Source organism: Eutrigla gurnardus (genome assembly GCF_963514095.1).
Source record: "Eutrigla gurnardus genome assembly, chromosome: 1".
NCBI classification, from domain to species: domain Eukaryota; kingdom Metazoa; phylum Chordata; class Actinopteri; order Perciformes; family Triglidae; genus Eutrigla; species Eutrigla gurnardus.
The window spans coordinates 13,976,465-13,995,659 of NC_139915.1; the positions used below are offsets into that span (position 1 = coordinate 13,976,465).

Below are 19,195 nucleotides of genomic sequence, written 5' to 3' on the forward strand. Positions count from 1 at the left end.
GAGACAGACAGGTAACCAGTCTATTTTTCAGATTTTTTTTTTCATTATTTTTTCTTTCCACTATTCTGAAAGAAGACTTGTTACGAAAGCAAAATAACCCAAACTGCTAAAATGTGTAATCTGTTCCTGCCAACCAACAGGAGAAAACTAAAATCTTACACAAACCACGGTGGGTTTTATGTAATAACTGCCAGTTCCAGTTGGACTGAATTTGTCAACAAGTCTTGGCTGTCGTTTCTGTCTATATAAGTTGAAACACTTCTCTTCCCCCTTGCATTCTCTTGGTCTGCTGCTGCCGGTGTATCTCCAGCCATGATCCTCCTGGCCGCTGTGCTGTTCTGCTCACTCCCCAGTTTTACTCTTCAGGTAAGCATCAGCAGATCAATACACAACATTGTCTGTAACTCAATTTGAAATGAATTGTGATACATTCCGAAATATTACAGTTCCAAAGTCAGTGTTTTGTCCATGATATACACAAATCAGCAGAATATTGACTTACTAATAGACGTACAGCGTAGGGCAACTTTTATATTTAATTGTGGGGAATTGACATGGAAACTATACAAAGATAATTTGGTTAACTGCAAAAAGCTTAATGGAATTTTGGCTTTCATTTTATACTTTGTACTTGTATTGCATTGCATTACCTTCTAATACAATGTGGAAATGCACACATTTTGGTTTTTGCTGCCTTGAAAGATCATGCCCCTCTTTACCTTACATGCTATTTCTATTGGACCTTCACCGCTCACAGTAGTCTCAAATTGAAGTAAAATATCTGCTCGAACTAAAGTGTGTGTGAATTTACATGGAAACAACTTTAATTCAGTGGCTCCATATCCATTCAACTTTATTTTGACTCTGTGTCTTATCACAGGCTTCTTTGGAGAAGAGTGAGGAGTACTCTGGTAAGATGTGGCTACTTCTCAGACAATTACATTCTGTAAAGATATATATATATATATATATATATATATATATATATATATATCATGCAACTGATACCAACTGTTTCCATGCCACAGGCAACACTGATGAGGATGAAGATTACAGCATCTCCACGCTGCTACAGAAGGCCAACGTCAACGTTGGTATGTTTAACGCTGCGACTGCTTTATAATTTGGAATTATCATTCCAGCAGCAAATGTACATTACTAATAATTTTACATTGAACTTAAGAATATTCATTAACATTTCATGAGAAATGTTTTCAGACCCAGATTTGCCCTGCCTTATACACAGTGGTTAAATCAAGACAATTAAATGCAGCACCATTAAAAACAATGAAAACATTTTCTTAATTGTTTTGCAGGAAAGAACTTCGATGATCCTCTGGTTCTCTTCGGTGACGTAGCAGTGCCAACAGGTCTACAGAACGCTGATCGCTGCACAGCACGAGGCTGCCTGTGGCCTAAAGCCACGGATGGCAACGTCTACATCCCCTTCCGCATCGCCCAAACATACAGTAAGTACCGAAGGCTGTGAAGCCCACACCTGGGGCTGGTTTCACATGTGAGCCTGTGGGGGCGTCATCATGTGACTACAGGGCAGGCGACAACCTCTGCTTCTGAAATGTGTTTTAAACCTACATTCTCTCTACTGATCATTGGGGGGTGACTTCTCTGGTTGCAAAAAGAAGTCTGATTGCGTGGAAGTCTAAGGCTGCGGTCGAATAGTCAAAAAATTAGGTCCTAACTCCTTTTCCTAACACCTTTTCCTTCACCTCGGGGGAAAACATCAAAGGGTTAAGGAAAGTTCGAAGGAAAACTCAGAAGGATTTAGGAAAAGACGTCCGCGGTGCTCAGAGAATCCGACCGGACTTTAGCTACGTCATTGCTGTGGGTCTGCGGTGGAGAAACTACAATAATGGACAACAAAAAGCGCATCGTCCACTTCTCCCCATTGGTTCTATAAACAGCTGGTTCACTGACCGGCTTCAAGTCCAGCAGCTCCTCCTTCCTGTTTGACCGTTTGCTGTATTTACATTTCATTTGTGGTTTTAGTTTAGTTTTTGTCAAACATTTGTTACATGATTGAATTAAATAAAAACTGTCCACACACATTTATCAACACAATTCCAATTACTATATGTCTGCATGAAAGTAATTGTTAAATATGCAAATAGGCGTATTGTTTCTTTTCATGAATGGCCGAGGTGTGCAGAACTTTAAATGGTGCTTTCGCAAAGAATTGTGGGTTGGCGTGATCTCCTTTCCTTTCTTAAAGGAAGGTCCGTTGTATCCTATGTTAAAGGAGAGGAAACATTGGAGCTCCTTTCCTTTGCATTTAGAGAATTTGAACGGCTCTTATCACAGCGGCCACTTGTTTTCTTCATCTTTTTCTTAGAAACCTTCCTAAGAAAAATAGACAATTCGACCGCAGTGTAACTGTTTCCATTATCTAAAAAAAATGGTAGTAAAACAACTTTTAATACGACGGCAGAGCGAAGATGAAAGCAATAGAACCTAAACTTATAATCTATGTTTGTTTGTTTTTTTTCCTGTAAAGGCACGAGACAGAGAGATGTCATCATCCGAGCTCTGCGGTCATTTGCTGAGTCCACCTGCATCCGATTCACCCCTTTAAACAGACAACGCGACTTTGTGGACATCCAGTCACGCTCAGGGTATGTACCCCACAATGCTAACATAGGCATGAATACACTATAGACCAGTATTTACAGCTCGGCTCTTACACCTGACTTCAGTACTTTTATTTACTGCTCTCTTTCAGGTGCTTCTCGTTTATTGGGCGTCGTGGTCGAGGCCAGGTAGTGTCTTTGAGTCGCCAGGGCTGTGTTTTCCCACAGATCGTCCAACACGAGATGCTGCATGCCCTGGGCTTCAACCATGAACAGACCCGATCCGACAGGGACCAGAATGTTCGCATCTTGCTGGAGAACGTTATGCCTGGTGGGTCACGTTACAGACTTGCATTATGAAGAATATAGATGGAACTTTACTGATAATTTTTTTATAAAATATATCAACAAGTAAAATGGGGGTTGATATTTATGTTTTGTTCCGTGATATAAAATATGGCAGTATATACCCCTCTTGTGAATTTTGAAGCTTTGAAGTTGCCAGTGGTGAATAGATCAAAATTTGATTTGACTTCATCATATCATTGCAGCAGGTATGCAGGAGCTGTGGGTGTGATTTATGTGCTCATCAAGATTATGTGTACAAAAAAGGGACATGAAGTTTCCAGACCATTCACTCTGTGCACTTACTGCAATTTTCAGCCATTTTGACAGTAATAAAACAGAGACATTGAATCTGATTGAGCTGTGTGATCCTCTGCAGGACTAGAGTTCAATTTCAGGAAGCTCGACACAATCAACCTCAACACTCCCTATGACTACAGCTCTGTCATGCACTATGGAAGGTAATGTGTCAGTATAAGACGACGATACAGCGTATGAATTACTGTTTTATATGTATTATTTATATATATGGAGGGGTTTATATATATATTATAATTTCAGTGGCACAGTTTAAATCACTACTGTGTATTTGCACCATAGGTTTGACTTCTCCAGGAACCGGCAGCCGACTATCATTCCCATCCCCAACCCGAATGTCGCCATTGGTAGGGCCACCCGGATGAGTCGTATTGACATCCTTCGGGTGAACCGCCTTTATCGCTGCAGTACGTATCTATTTAAACACATGACTTTATTATCCCAACAATTCTACATCTTACTTGTTTCTATGTGCAGTGTGTTCCTTCTTGCTCCCTGGCTACCCATCTACCAACAGTACTGACAGACATAGGAAGATTCAAATGTGCACGTGCTTTGTAACAATACGTAAAGAACTGAAGTGGCTTTGACAGATTTTGATCTCTTTTTTAATCCATGGCAGATTCGACCAGTCCTAACCTGAAACACGTGCAGAGAAATCATTTTCTCTCATAATGAAAGTTTGCTATGTGCATGCTGTCATCAGTGCGATATAACGTAAGTGTACTATTTAGATGTGCTTAGCTGTACATTCTGTCCTCAGATGGAACTTTCCCTCTCAGTACATTTGAGAGATTATCAATCTTGTTTTTTTGGCATTGTTCTAAGATAGTGACAGATAGAGACAGGAACCATATATGTATAATAATGTGCATACATGTTTCCAGGGATATAGTGTGAAATGTAATGGGATGATATTACAATTGGCTCGTGGCACTCAAAGTGCCAAAAACAAATAGTTATAGCAATGTTGCTTTCCAAAAATCACATTAAAGGAAAAGTTCGGAATTTTGGACATAGGACCTCATTTCCAACTTACCCAAGGTGATATAGGTCGGTGGAGACCGTTTTCAGCACAATTGGTCCAGTCCTTATAGTTGCACAAGTCACTGTTGCTAAACTGGTGTTGAGCTAGCGCACGTCCACGGTAACATCCAGCCTGTCTCTAAAAACAGCTTTAACTGCTCCGCAGAACACCCGAGACAAATGTATTATGACGTCGGACTATCGATGTACATGTCAGTGTTGGTAGAATAATTAAAAAAATTAAACCAACCTTGCATGGCATTGGAATAGCTTATACTTTGTTCCCTGTTGTTGCTAAGGCTACATCAGCGGCGGATTGATATTATCTCCGGGCTAGTGAGGCTACAGAGGAAGACAGTTTCGGTTTCGCTGACAATCACGCAAGTTTATTCAGCTGCTGTCAGTCCTATGCTAGCGGGAAGGAATCAGGATAACAGGAGACTATGGCCACTGCCAGCTATGCTGAGTAGCACACTGAAGCACCATTTTATAACGCTGCTACGAGTACTAGCTGTCACGACTGTAGGGCGCTTAGGTTTTGTTTTTACGCACTACTACTAACACGCAAAGTAAAATTCCGCTGCTGCTGAGAAACTAGTCCCTCAAAATGTTTTATCATTGAAAATGCAAGGTTGGTTTAATTTCTAAAATTATTCTACCAACGCTGACATGTACATCGATAGTCCGACGTTATAATACATTTGTCTCGTGTGTTCTGCGGAGCAGTTAAAGCTGTTTTTAGTGACAGGCTGGATGTTACCGTTGACGTGCGCTAGCTCAACACCAGTTTAGCAACAGTGACTTGTGCAACTATAAGGACTGGACCAATTGTGCTGAAAACGGTCTCCACCGACCTATATCACCTCGGGTAAGTTGGAAATTAGGTCCTATGTCCAAAATTCCGAACTTTTCCTTTAAGACCTGGATAAGAGGAGAGTCGATTATCTGTTGAATCTTTCAAATTCATTTTTTTGGCATTTTGGGCACCATAAGATCCGTGATCTATCCAGCCGATATCTCCATACTAGGCAACTCACACCAAACAATATAGATTAATCAGCACGTCAGCACGTAGTTTTCCATTTTGGGGTCAACTGACCCTTAAAGTACTTAAAGAGTCTTGTACATGTGTGTGGTAGTGTGCGCATTCACATATATTCATTCAATAGTTAAATTTCTTTTCCAACAGGAAATCAAGAAGAGAAGAGGAAAATCATTTAATCTACAAACATAACTAGAAATCTTGTGAATGCCTTTTAAACAGAATCTGATGAAATTAGCTTGTGCTGCCCTAATGAGAAATTAAGTGTCCAATGACATTATCACCAATGTAATCTAATGAATTACAGTGTGTGAGCTTGATTGAATACAAATAAATGAATGAAAATGTTTCTTCCTGCATGTGTCTGTTTGCTCCATTTATCAACCTGTAAATTCTTGCACGAACATTCACCATGACAACGGCGACCAGCTGAACATCAGCAGTGTCACTTTTATTTTATATAAAGATGGAGGATATGCTTCATGATATATTTCAGACTGAGAGAGTTTATTCTGCTGCATTTCCCTCTGATCTGCTTGTAGACACCATGTTGATTGAAATCTTCCAATCTGTAAATTGGACCATGAAGGAGCCATCGGTTGGATCCTCTGAATTTGGTAAAAGAAGGGCACATTTGAAGGAGTCTTTGAAATGGGACATGATCTTCAAATGCAGATCTTCACTGAATTGGGACACCACTTCTGATTGTATAGTGCTTCTGTGGCCAGGCCGTCTCCACGGCACGCTTTAGCTAGTAGTTTTGGACTAACATGCCCTTTTTATTTCACATGACTATGAAATTACTACCACTCAGCTAAAACCATGCAGATTAAATTTCGGATACAATTGGCGATTACAAAAGGCAGAGACAAGGAGTTTCACCCAAGAGTACAAGATTTATTGTTTACACAATACTTAACACAATTACGCTAGAATACAACACTTTATTTTAGACACATTAGTTACTAAAATACTATGGTACATATCAGCGCTGGCCGTTGGGGGAGGGAAAGGTAGAAAGAGGGGTTACTCACCACACTCACACACACACACACACACACACACACACACACACACACACACACACACACACACACACACACACACGTGCCTGTGTCTTGCACCCAGGGTTATCAAATTATAATAAAGTGCAAAAATAACTGCAGAAAATAACTAGAAAAAGGCTTTTTCTAGTTTGCACTTTATTATAATTTGATACCCCTTATAAGGGTTATCAAATTATAATAAAGTGCAAAAATAACCGCACACACACACACACACACACACACACACAATTATGGGACAGTGAAGTGCAGGTGAGGGCCTAACCACCGCTGAATCCCCCACTCCTAGAACGGCCGCTGTGCCACTTGCTCCCGTGATTTCATAAGACAGAAAAGAGAGATTATGTTCAATTCACAGCATCCATACAAATTCACAACCAAAACTTTAAGCAATACAACTCTTGGGCGAAGAAGATAAAAACAAACAAACAAAGAATATAAATTTACCTAACAAAATGACGTAAATAAAACAAAGTAAAACAAAACAGCAGTGGCAGTCTGTCTACAAGAAAGACAGAATAAACAGATTAACATACTGCCAACCAAATGCATCCATAAACGTAACGTCAGCGTTTACCTCTGTACACTCTTAGAAATAAGGGTTCCAATAGGGTTCTTCTACAAGGGCTGAGGTTCTACCTGGAACCATTTGCTTCTGAAAAACCCTTTCCCGAAGAAAGGGTTTTTCAAGGGTTCTTGGTAACACTAATGGTTCCAGTAAGAACCATTTTGATCCAGAGAACCGTTTTTGGAAGAAAGAGTTCTTCAGGGATTGTTGAAAGCATGGGTATAAGATCCTGTTTCACCAGGGACATACTTCCTGATAACACTTACCAATAATGGCACAAAATACAATTCCTTTTGACTACTGATACAAATACTTTTCATATCCATTTTTTCTGTTTATTTGTTTTTTCTTCTTCTCCAGATCCTGTTGATCAAACTGTAACATAATTGCCCATCTTGGGATTTGAACACCTGCCACCCAGTCTAAAGTGAGTGGCACTAGTGACAGAGCTACCCAGCTAGCTGTACTGAGTCATCAGGTCCCCACACTAGTCTATTACCTTACACCTTCTGATCAGACATACAAATAATGGCAGTCCTATAACTGAAATGTTCTGTTACAAATCTTGTTGACCCAGGCAAAGATTAGCTGTGACTGGGATTTTAACCCCCACCCTGCTAATCTAAAGTCTGTACCATTACCCACTGAGCAATCCAGCAGAATGTGTAGATCAGGGACTCCTCTTACTCGCCACACTCACTCGCACAGCCAGGTTGACAGCTCCTTCATGTCAGTGGTCAGACAGAGAGAGCTGATCATGTGTCTGTTTCGCTCTGTCTGTATAATGTGTGACTTCTGCTTTTAGGTCACAGGTTCAATTCCCATGTTGAGAGATATCATACGTTACTAGTTGTCCTTCCAGGCAATTAGCTCAGTTGGCTAGGAGGTGGTTCTTGGTGCAAGACGATGTGGGTTCAAGCCCCAGCAAGGGTGATAATGGTAATACATCAAAATACCTGGTAGTCTTTGTGTAACAAATGTACAAATTTTTAGAGTCACGGTAGATGATGTTTGACAAAAACATATCAGAATTTTACCTCAAAAAATGATTTTTTCTACAGTGGTTTCAAATCTGCCTGCACCACAGTGAATGGCTTACTCAATTTCTGAAGCCACAGTTGAGTTGGCACTTGTCAATTCGCTCAGATCGATAGACAATGGTCTTTGGTTCCAGAAATTGTGGATTTCAGCCTCAACGGGTGCAAAATGAACATTATAATGTCAACTGTCTTGCCTTCTTATTCTCCTGCTTGTTGCTCAGAATTGCCTAAATTTGCCAAAAATAGCCCGACCCATCGCTGTGCAGCAGTTAAAGTTTAGTTACACTACTCCCTTCTTCAGGAGGAAATGACTCACAGCAAAGAAGTATAACCTGGGGAATTGAACCCAGGGTCCCTGCAGCAAGGACATAACCCCTCTTTCTGGGGCATCTAAGTGAGCTATACTACTCACTGGACAAAGGCTTTTGAAAGTCACTTGATCTAGAGATACAGTTTGAGGTTGTGAGTTCAAGGCCTGGTTGATGCAGAGTGACCATGTTAATGCCTACTGAGGTGATGTGTGGATAGGTGACAGATAATTTGAAAAATATTAAACAATTATTTTACAGACAATTTTACTCATGTATTTGTCTCCTCCTCATACTTTTCCATGATCGGCTTCATCACATGGCTGCTGTACCCTGCTTACTGGCTTTGTCAAGTTGTGAAGCTGCACAAAAGTTCAGTGATAAAGGAAGGTCTTTGATGTCAGAGGCCAAGCCTTAACTGATGCAAAAATCATATTGTAACACTGACTTTGGGGCTACTGCATCAGGGTTTGTTGATGCCGGGAATTGAACCTTAATCTCCCAGGGGAAAGGGCGAGGTTTGGTGTGTTGGGCCGGGGAACTGGCCCATGGTGGCTGTCATGTGTGAGTTAAGAGCTGGTTGCCCCATGGATTGTGCCATATAGTCTGGTCTTCCCCCTCTACAAACCAGGTGTGACATACCAATAGTGATTACTGTGAACAGAACAGAACAAAGAAGAACAGAAGAGAGAGAACAGAACAAAAGAAACTTCAGAGAATCAAGGTGAACTAAATATAATATCTTATTTCGGCATGCTCAACCCTAGCTAGGACTTTTATGGTGAAAGTTGGACTAAGCATTTGTTTATTGTTATGTTTTGTTCGTTTGCTTGTTTGTTTGTTTTCTTGTAGAAATGACTTACACAGCTTGGACGAAAGCTGAAGTGTGCCATTGGCTTGAAAAAGAGGGTTTTGCAGAGATTTCCATTATTGTTACAATACGTAACATTTTGAGTACTTGTTACATAACACTGAAAAGTATTTTAACATTATTTAAATCAATGTGAAAACTTTGTGGGGTTCCCTCACTTTCTCATGATTCTGTTCCACAGTCACAATTAGTACGTACAGTATGTAGGCTACTCTGATTCCTTTCATTGGACCATGCATTATTTTATTGTTTGTAGATAGGGCATACAATAAGGTGCAGTTAATGCAGTAAGTGCACCTTGGATTGATGGAACTAACACTTTTTTGTCTCCCCTTTTTGCCAGGTCACCGTTGCTGGAGATTACACAAATTCACCGACTGAGGACAGCATGATGTGTCTGGCCTGTCATGTTGTTGATTCCACTGGACCATGGGTGCCCAACTCCGGTCCTGCAGAGCCACTGTCCTGCATGTTTTAGGTTTCTCCCTGCTCTTACACACCTGATTCTAATGATGTGCTCGTTATCAAGCAACTGAAGCTTGTCACAGGTTTGAAAATCATTCGAATCAGGGAGAAACCTAAAACATGCAGGACAGTGGCTCTCCAGGACCGGAGTTGGGCACCCCTGCACTGGACCGATGCTGACTTTTGACCTGTTCTCCCCTGGGACCTACACAGCCTGTTCTGTTGGACTATCTTTAAATAAATGTTTTTCTCATTAAAATGTTTTGAATCTTTGTTAAATATCAACATGATAAATGACCACACTATAATATGAACTAAACTGATCTGTAGAATAAAATATGGTTCTTCATAGAACCCTCAGAAGACAAGACGGTTATTTGTGAAAACCTTTGAAAAGGGATGTTTTTAGAACCCCTTGTGTGAGGTCTAGATGAAACCCTTGAAACATGAAAGGGTTCGTGGTGGACTCCTTTTGTAGGTTCTAGATAAAACCCTTGAAATATGAAAGGGTTCTTGGTGGAACTCCTTTTGTAGGTTCTAGATGAAACCCTTGAAAAACGAAAGGGTTTTTAGTGGAACTCCCTGTGTGGGTTCTAGATGAAACCCTTGAAATATGAAAGAGTTCTTAGTGGAACTCCTTGTGTGGGTTCAAGCTGTAACTAGGGTTGCAAAATTCCGGGAATTTTCAAAAGTGGAAACTTTCCATGGGAATTTATGGGAATTAATGGGAATTTATGGGAATTAATGGGAATTTATGGGAATATACGGGAATAAACTGGGAATTTTTAAAATTGATGGTTGGCTCTTCAAAGGGGACTTAAATATAGCTGAGGAAAGTTATTTTGTAGCATAATCTTGACTAAAACAAACAGATGCCATTCAAATACACTTGAATATCCATGCCATTCCTAAACCACATGCACAGAGCACTGCTTAGTGCATGGCTATTGAGACCACACCCTCTACTGGCACTGTGCATGCCTCCATCACATGTACAGGAGATCACTAGAAGACTGGACCACACTTTTGAGCCTGAAGCACAAAGACTATTGAAGGCACACATTTGAGCTTCTGGACTAAACAAAGTGAAGTAAGTTTTGATGCTATTATGGGGAAATATATTTATTACAGCTCTAGTCTACGATTTGAAAGGTTTGAAAAAAGCATCCCCCCCCCCCCCACACACACACACACACCCCTCCCCTCTGTGCTCTGTGCCCCTCCGAGCTCGTATCGTTCTCCCCTCCCTCTTATTTTATAAACCTCCCACCTCCCTCTTATTTTACAAAAATAGTTCACTAAAATGTGTTTCTGAAAACATTTTAGGAAAGAAATAAGCTATGCAGTTGCTGAATCTGTCTTTATTTTAGATCGACATCGGTCAGTTTAAAAGATTTTCGCAAGCTTGCGGGCGGCGGCGCTCCGTCTCTCGAAATTCGCTGCTCCGCGACGGCATCGCACGGCTTCTTACATAGACAATGAACGGGAACATTCCATTCCATTTTTGAATGAGTGGGGTTGGGAGTATTGAACCTAACATTCCTGTTTTTGACTTCACCCATGAAACAACTAATTAAAACATGTTCTGTTCTACTTTCAAATAAATCTGTTGAAATATCTGTTGAAAACATTTTGTATGGATGTTTCTTATGACTTCTGTTCATATTTATGCTTGGATATAATATATTCCCAGTTAGTTCCCCTAAATTCCCATTAATTCCCATAATTCCCATTATTCCCATGGAGAGTTTCCAAATATGGAATATTTCCAAAATTCCCAAGCTTAAGTTCCCGTGGAAATTTACCGGAAACTTTCTGGAAATTTACCGGGAATTTTCCACCCCTTTGCAACCCTAGCTGTAACCCTTGAAATATGAGAGGGTTCTTAGTGGAACTCCCTGTGTGGGTTCTAGATAAAACCCTTGAAAAACGAAAGGGTTCTTAGTGGAACTCCCTGTGCGGGTTCTAGATGACACCCTTGAAATATAAAAGGGTTCTTAATGGAACTCCCTGCGTGGGTTCTTTGTAGAACCTCTAATGAGGGGTTCTGGATGGAACTCCCTGTTTGGGTTCAAGATGAAACCCTTGAAATATAAAAGGGTTCTTGGTGGAACCCCCAGTATGGGTTCTTTGTAGAACCTCTCATGGGGGGTTCTGGGTGGAACCTTACACACACAGTTCTAGGTATAACCCTTTAAGTGGGGTTCTCGGTAGAACCCTCCAAAAGGGTTCCAGGTGGAACCTTTATAAAAGGTTCTACCTGGAGCCAAAAAGGGTTCTCCTATGAGGACAAGCCGAAGAACCTTATATGGTTCGACTCACTTTTATTTCTAAGAGTGTATGCGTATTGCACAATACACAGCGGATGCTCAACACATGGGCGAGGGGGCCGCTATAAAGCAGGACCTAGTACACATAAGACACGGATAAAACACTGTTGCTACATCAACATTAAAAAAAGCAAACACTATCACCTACTAGTGATGTGACTTCCGAAATGGGCGTGTCGGCGCTTCTCTGAGGTCCCGGATCAAAACGTTTCGAAACGTTGTGCCGAAAAGCGGTTCTGAAACGCCCATGTCACGTGACTGTAGTTCAGTGATTGAAGGAACGCCTCTGTGTTTCGAAACGGCTATCGCTGATTGGCAGATCCTTTGAAATACTGGCAAGAGCTACGAGTATGGAAATAAATCTGTGCCATCAGAGTTTGAATATGAATTTCTAAGATTTAATTTTTTTAGTATCAAAATCAGACTTTGAATTTTAAAAACCATCAAATTTCTAGCGCAGAATTTTTTTTTTCTCTGAATTTGAAAAAAATTCAGTATAAAAAATTAAATGTCAAAAAATTCAGTCTAAAAAAATTCAACATCTCAAAAAATTCAACGTCAAAAAATTCAGTGTCAAAAGAACCAGAATCAACATCCGGGTCACCAGGGAGAAGCAATCAATCCCTGTCTCAATTCAGCCAACATCCACCCAATCATGTTACGCTCCATTGGTCATGTGACACCCAACCAGGTTGGCCATGGCCACAAACGCAGGTGATGGTGCATGTGTTCGAAATGCCGTACTAACGTACTGCCTACTACATACTCAACATGTGTACTGCATACTGCCTACTAAATGAACGTTTGAGTATGCTGTTACCCTCAGATTGTTCACATGGAAGTATAAATATCTCATACTACATTTTTTTTTAACTTTATTGACATCTCATCCTCATCCTCTCTCACAGCGGTTCTGGCTCCCATTTAATGGAAATTACTAATCAAAATATAAAACATGTTTACTATTACACTTAATAAATATTTCTAAATATTTATTAAGTCAAACTACCATTGTCAAATGTTTTCTAGTTTATTATATATGCGCGCTCCCACGCTTTCCCTTTCTTCATCTTACCTGAGTAGCTGCTTTCACTCACCATGAATTGCAACTATTAAGCAGCTTTTATCGATCATTAATCGTCCGTTCATAGATCGTATTATACCTCTGACCACGGAACACCAGCACCTTCACCGCAGAGACGACGGAGGCAATCGGCCCGTCGGAGGAGGTACATTACATCCCTCTTAAGTAAGTAATATGACTTATCTGGTTTAAATAAGTTCCTTTATTATTTGATTATCAATAGATGTGCATATGCATGCATAAACAAAATCAACAGACATGTAGGCTAATATAGGTCATTTAGTAATATCATGTATGAGTTTGGTGGGATAAATAAAACAAGTAGTCGCCGATTAGTGAATAATTTATTAGACAAATAATCCATGTTATATATACAGGTTGCAATATGTGTATGATAAGAAGAAATAAGTAGTATATCAACAAATTTATATGAAAACATTATTAAACATTAAACATTATTTATAAGAAAGACAACTTCATCTGGTTTCTTTTATGCTGTAGAGTTCAACACTTTAAACTGCTTACAATTCACCTTGTATTTCTGCATCAGGGTCTCCCACTTCTTTGACCATCAGGGGTCCATCTTCCCTCCATCCCATGTTCTTTAATAAACATCCTATATGAAGATCAGCACGTAGAAATGTGTTACAGCCCGACTAAAATAACTGTTCAACAGAACCTTTCAGGTAGACATCTCAGGAGAGCAGTACATGTCCCATCTATGTACGCTGGTGTTCAACCTTATATCATTGAGTAGCTAAATATGCAACAGCAGAACTTAAATGGAGCCCTGCTTATGAGAATTACAACATTAAAATACATGTTCTTATGTGAAGCCTCTCACAGCAGCATTCCTCCTGCCGGTGAACGTCTCCTCATCGTTCCCTCCACCCTTTAACGAACGATGCGCAGCGTTATTAATCACTGTTAGTAAATATATAACCACGTTTTAAGATAAGCACTATCTTCTTAGTTAACGTCGGTAAAAACGGCACATTTGCCGCTTCGCTTACGCTCGCTATACTCTATGGTAAATTACCCTCTGTAGGCTAACCGGCAAGCAGGACCTTCGATTCGTAACGTTGACGTACAATTCCAACAACAATAAAGTAACGTTCATTATGAATACGATTTAAAAGTCAGCTGAAAACATAAAAATCGTGTTACAGTATACTTACATGTGTACGCGGTTTGTTGCTGGCTGTCGCCAGAATCACCGCATTCGTCCGCCATTATCCAAAAAATTTCAGAAGTCAGACGACCAAGCGTAACATGATTGGCTGGACGTTTGCTGAATTGAGACAGGGATCGATTGCTTCTCCCTGGTGACCCGGATGTTGATTCTGGTTCTTTTGACACTTAATTTTTTGACGTTGAATTTTTTGAGATGTTGAATTTTTTGAGATGTTGAATTTTTTGAGATGTTGAATTTTTTGAGATGTTGAATTTTTTTAGACTGAATTTTTTGACATTGAATTTTTTTACACTGAATTTTTTTCAAATTCAGAGACAAAAAAAAAATTCATTGCTAGAAATTTGATGGTTTTTAAAATTCAAAGTCTGATTTTGATACTGAAAAAATTCAATCTTAGAAATTCATATTCAAACTCTGATGGTACAGAATTACTTCCATATGTCTTCCCTAATTTGTACCAACTGACTAAGACATTTTTAAGTGTCCCTGCAATAAGTGTACCCTGTGAAAGGATTTTTTTTTAAAGCAGGAGAAGAAACAGACTCAGCTCAAAAAGAGCTGACCAAATATTATTCTTTGATTATTGTATTGCATATAACAATGTGTCATTTATGTATTTTTAATAATGTTTCTTTAATTCAACCTGTATTCTACTTAAATTAAGGAAACCTAAGACCGGCTCATTTCATAGTGGCACATTATTAGGAGTTTTCTTTGGCCAGAGCATGTAGTTCACAGAAGTGGCCACTAGATGCCACTGTAGAGTCAGGTTTCATATTCGTTTCAAGGCTTCAACACATACTGAAAGCGCTTCAAACTGTTTCTAAGCTTCCCTTTGCCCATCACTAACAACAAGAGCAGCATAAAGCCGACTTGTCGGTACGACTGGTATATATATTTCCCCAAACAAATTAGCACCGCGGAAGTAGGAGGAGCCACCTCTGCATGGATGTGTTGCCAGCTTAACCAACATACATACTTAGAGAGACTGTGCATAATAATAATTTCATTCATAATTTCCAGGCAGACTGCCATAGCAACCCAGTCTTAAATTAATACAATCCACGGAAATATAGCAAGTGATGAGAACCAATCGACGCAGCAGTGAATTTTCTTCTGTGTTTTGTGTAGTATGATAGTAAATGCAACACATGTCCTTTTTCACACCCACAGCATTATTGAAATGTTACAGGCTGCCTATGTGTCTGAACCATATGTGACTGATAAGCCTGTGAGTTCAGCTTATGGCGTTCTGAGTCCATATCTGAACTTGCAGACACAGTTGAACATGTATAAAAAAGCTGGAGTGAAACCTCAGCTGCACAAGTCCACACAGAGAATCCAAGGTGAGTTCAGCTGCAAATATCTGCAGCACCAAGCAATGGAGATGCGTGCACTTTCTTTCAGTGTGTGAAGATTGTCTGTTGTGTATCTTGTCCTCTGACTGGAGGCTGTCTGTAATTCCTGTCTGTGTCCTGCAGGTCTGCTAGGATGGCTCGCATATCTGTATTCAGCTTCTCAGCTGTGGCTCTGCTGCTGCTGTCTGCCTGCTGCTGGGCCGACAACGAGGTAGGATCACAGTGAAAGAGGAACAGCCGACGGCCTCTGCTCATTGGTCGTGTTGCATCTCAGCATTTGCAGAGGATATCAAGGTGCATGTTGAAACTCTGCTCCTGTCTCTCCGATGAAGCTGCTTATCTTCTCCACATTCACAGAGACTCGGTTGGGAGGTTCATTTGAGCGTTTAGTTAAACCTCGGTTGAGTCTCTTTAGAAATGTCTTCGTTGCAGCACAACGTCCACAACTGAAACAATTAATTGTCAGAATTTAATTATAATAAAAGTGTTTATTATTTTTCCACAATAAGTCACCTGTTATAAGCTCATACTATTCTACAATATTTCATTTTCTGTCTCTCACTGATTTTTTAAAGTTAGTTTTAGTTGTTTTTTCTTTAGTTAGTTGTTTTCAGAATTTAATTTGTGTGATGTGTATGTTTAGTTCAATCAAATATTGCATATATTGATTTACATTTGTACCGAATGTCATTTTGTCATCTTTCATTTTTTATCACACGCTGCTTTACTGACAACATTGAATGTGTGTCTTCTTTACATTCAATCCTTTTTCCCTCATTGCATTGCTTTATTCAAGTTTTTGTACGATTTTACAAGACTGTGTGGAAACCACAGACATATTGCAACTGTGCCCACACTTTGGAGAAGTCTTGTTAACACAAAAACGCTTCTGCAACTCTGCAACTCTGATATTAACCACAGAGGTGTTGTGTAAGCCAAGGTTGAGAGGCATTCTCCTCTGACCTCTAACTCTGACCTCTAAAGTCTCAGTACATGATTTGCTTCTTGTATTCTACTCACAGCCCTAAATATCACCAATATACTTCCTTTGTGTCTGTCTGTCTGTCTGTCTGTCTGTCTGCCTGCCTGCCTGCTTGCCTGCCTGCCTGCCTGCCTATCTATCCCCATCCTACCAATAGCTGAATGGCAGGACCACATCAGACTGGCCCCTGGAGATAAGGGGGGCTAGTTGGACCAGCTTGGCATCAGAGGACCCGATCCCCCAATAAACCACAAAATCATCCTCGGGTGGGGTCTAAAATAACCAAGAGGAAGTTAATGTTATATAACAAAACGTAAATGAGTGTAATGATGAAGTAAATGTAACAAAAGCAAACAGGGTTGAAACCAGTGGGGAGAGAGACTGGTTGACCGATATCAGTTTATATACAGTTTTGCAGCCAGGTGCTGCCTTTCTGCTATTAATGTTGTGATATTCAAATTGAGGGTTAGAAACTACAGGTATTTAGGGTAAAACCTTCAACTAATATCACCTTGAATGTGGCCCCATTAATTACTTGCATTCAGACAATTATGTTTTGTATTACAAGTTTTCTGTAAATGTATGATTACAGTTTTTCGCAGTCGCTTTGGTGCTTTTCTCACATCACCTGTAACATTTGCGCAGCAGTTAGTGCATTTCTCAAAACAATTAGTGCAAACTGCAAAACCTAGTGGATAACCTGCAAAAGCATGCCACTTGCTCAAAATGGATAGTCCATTCCTCAAAAGCAAGTATTCATGTCAATGAAACTGCCAGTGTCATCAAAATGAGAAGTCTTGACACCATCGGTTATGAACAAGATAGTCAAATGGCTTTGTCATGTTTTCATTATGACAGTTTATTCTCTTAGTGTTTTCCAATACAAAAAAAGGTCAGAACTCGGAGACACAACCTGAAAATGCTCAAGACAGCACTATACACTACTGGTACAGCCATTTGAAAACTACAGTAAAGTTACACATCGCTGTAGTTAGGGGAGTAAGGGAGTACAAGACACTGAATACGTACATTTCACATTTTTACTATATGCTCGCTGCAATTCTACAGCATTGTGCAAAAGAAAAAATACACTACAGTCACTTATTTAGAACAAACATAAGAAACACCCTTTTGGTAGAGCTTCAATTCACAGTGGTTCTTCCAACATTTGGTTGCACCCTCCGACCAGAGGCCGTGATTGACAACATGGTCCACAACTGTAACCCTCATTTCATTAGGAATCTGCCATATATTTGGCCTCTTCTCCCTCTTCCTCTGTTTTGTAGAAATGGTACACGGTATGTCCTGCTCAGTTCATATACGCTTGCCAAGTGAGGGTTCATGGGATTCATCCCTGAGTGACTGTGAACAAGTGGCTTGTCATTGGTTACAACAAATACTTCACACACCTCCTTGTGATTGAAAGCTGAAGTTCACCTGAGAGCAATTGTTCAATTTAGGAGACATTTCCAGGAAAAAATGGTAAAGAAAGGTATAAAATTTGCTTGACAGAATTTGATAACTAGTTCAACAATTTTGTATGTAATGACTCAAGCAATGAAATGAAGACCATTAGTTGTATTGGGAATGACTATTCAGCATCCATAAGTATAGTTCATTTTGACTGACATGACACAAGCAAATGACAATGTTATAAAACAGCAGAGAATTGTATGAAAGCAACTGATACATGTCTAAAAGCATTTGCAATTTGTTCAGAGGAAGGAGAAATTGCTACTATGATGTGCACAAATGGCTAAATGTTGTGGAGGTTGAACTAATAGTTATGAGAATTTTCATTCTGATTTGAGAAAAGCACCGAAGCGAATGAGAAAAAGTGTAAATATGCAAATGGATAATTATCTTAATACATCTGTGCTCATTTGCACATTCCAGAACAGAAATCTGAACATTGGTAATAGCCAGGTTCAAAATTTTTGTTTAATTTTGTTGACATATAAGTCAAAGGTTTTCACAAAGGGGAAATTTGAAGAAGAAAAACAGCCATTAAAAAGGAATGAAAGTTTAAGGTTTGCTGGATGTATGTGTAATAAGTGACGATTTACGGCTCAGAGTCTGAGAAAAAAACCCATTTAAAGAAAACGGCCTTTAAAGATCCATCCATCAATCCATCGTCTATCGCTTATCCTATATTCAGGGTCGCGGGTGGGCTGTAGCCAATCCCAGCTGTCATTGGGCGAAGGCAAGGTACACCCTGAACGATAAACCAGTCTATCACAGGGCCGACATGTAGAGACAGACAGGTCATCAGTCTGTCACAGGGCTGACATGTAGAGACAGACAGGTCACCAGTCTATCACAGGGCTGACATGTAGAGACAGACAGGTCACCAGTTTATCACAGGCCCGACATGTAGAGACAGACAGGTAAGCAGTCTATCACAGGGCTGACATGTAGATACAGACAGGTAACCAGTCTATCACAGGGCTGACATGTAGAGACAGACAGGTAACCAGTCTATCACAGGGCTGACATGTAGAGACAGACAGGTCGCCAGTCTATCACAGGCCCGACATGTAGAGACAGACAGGATGCCGGTCTATCACAGGACTGACATGTAGAGACAGACAGGTAACAGGATGCCAGTCTATCA

The 19,195-nt window shown here is 40.1% G+C and overlaps 1 protein-coding gene across 1 annotated transcript in view; it reads left to right on the forward strand.

Moving 5' to 3' along the window:
- Window positions 1-256: 256 nt before the first annotated feature.
- LOC311010990 (hatching enzyme 1.2-like) overlaps window positions 257-19,195 on the forward strand; it is a gene marked incomplete at its 3' end in the record, with an annotated part of 32,764 nt that continues 13,825 nt past the window's right edge. The window contains exons 1-5 of the mRNA XM_084005670.1: window positions 257-366; window positions 881-911; window positions 1,029-1,094; window positions 1,317-1,469; window positions 2,513-2,630. Of these exons, the coding sequence (XP_083861796.1) occupies window positions 313-366; window positions 881-911; window positions 1,029-1,094; window positions 1,317-1,469; window positions 2,513-2,630 (422 nt within the window). The 5' untranslated portion in view covers window positions 257-312. The remainder of the gene's footprint in view (window positions 367-880; window positions 912-1,028; window positions 1,095-1,316; window positions 1,470-2,512; window positions 2,631-19,195) is intronic.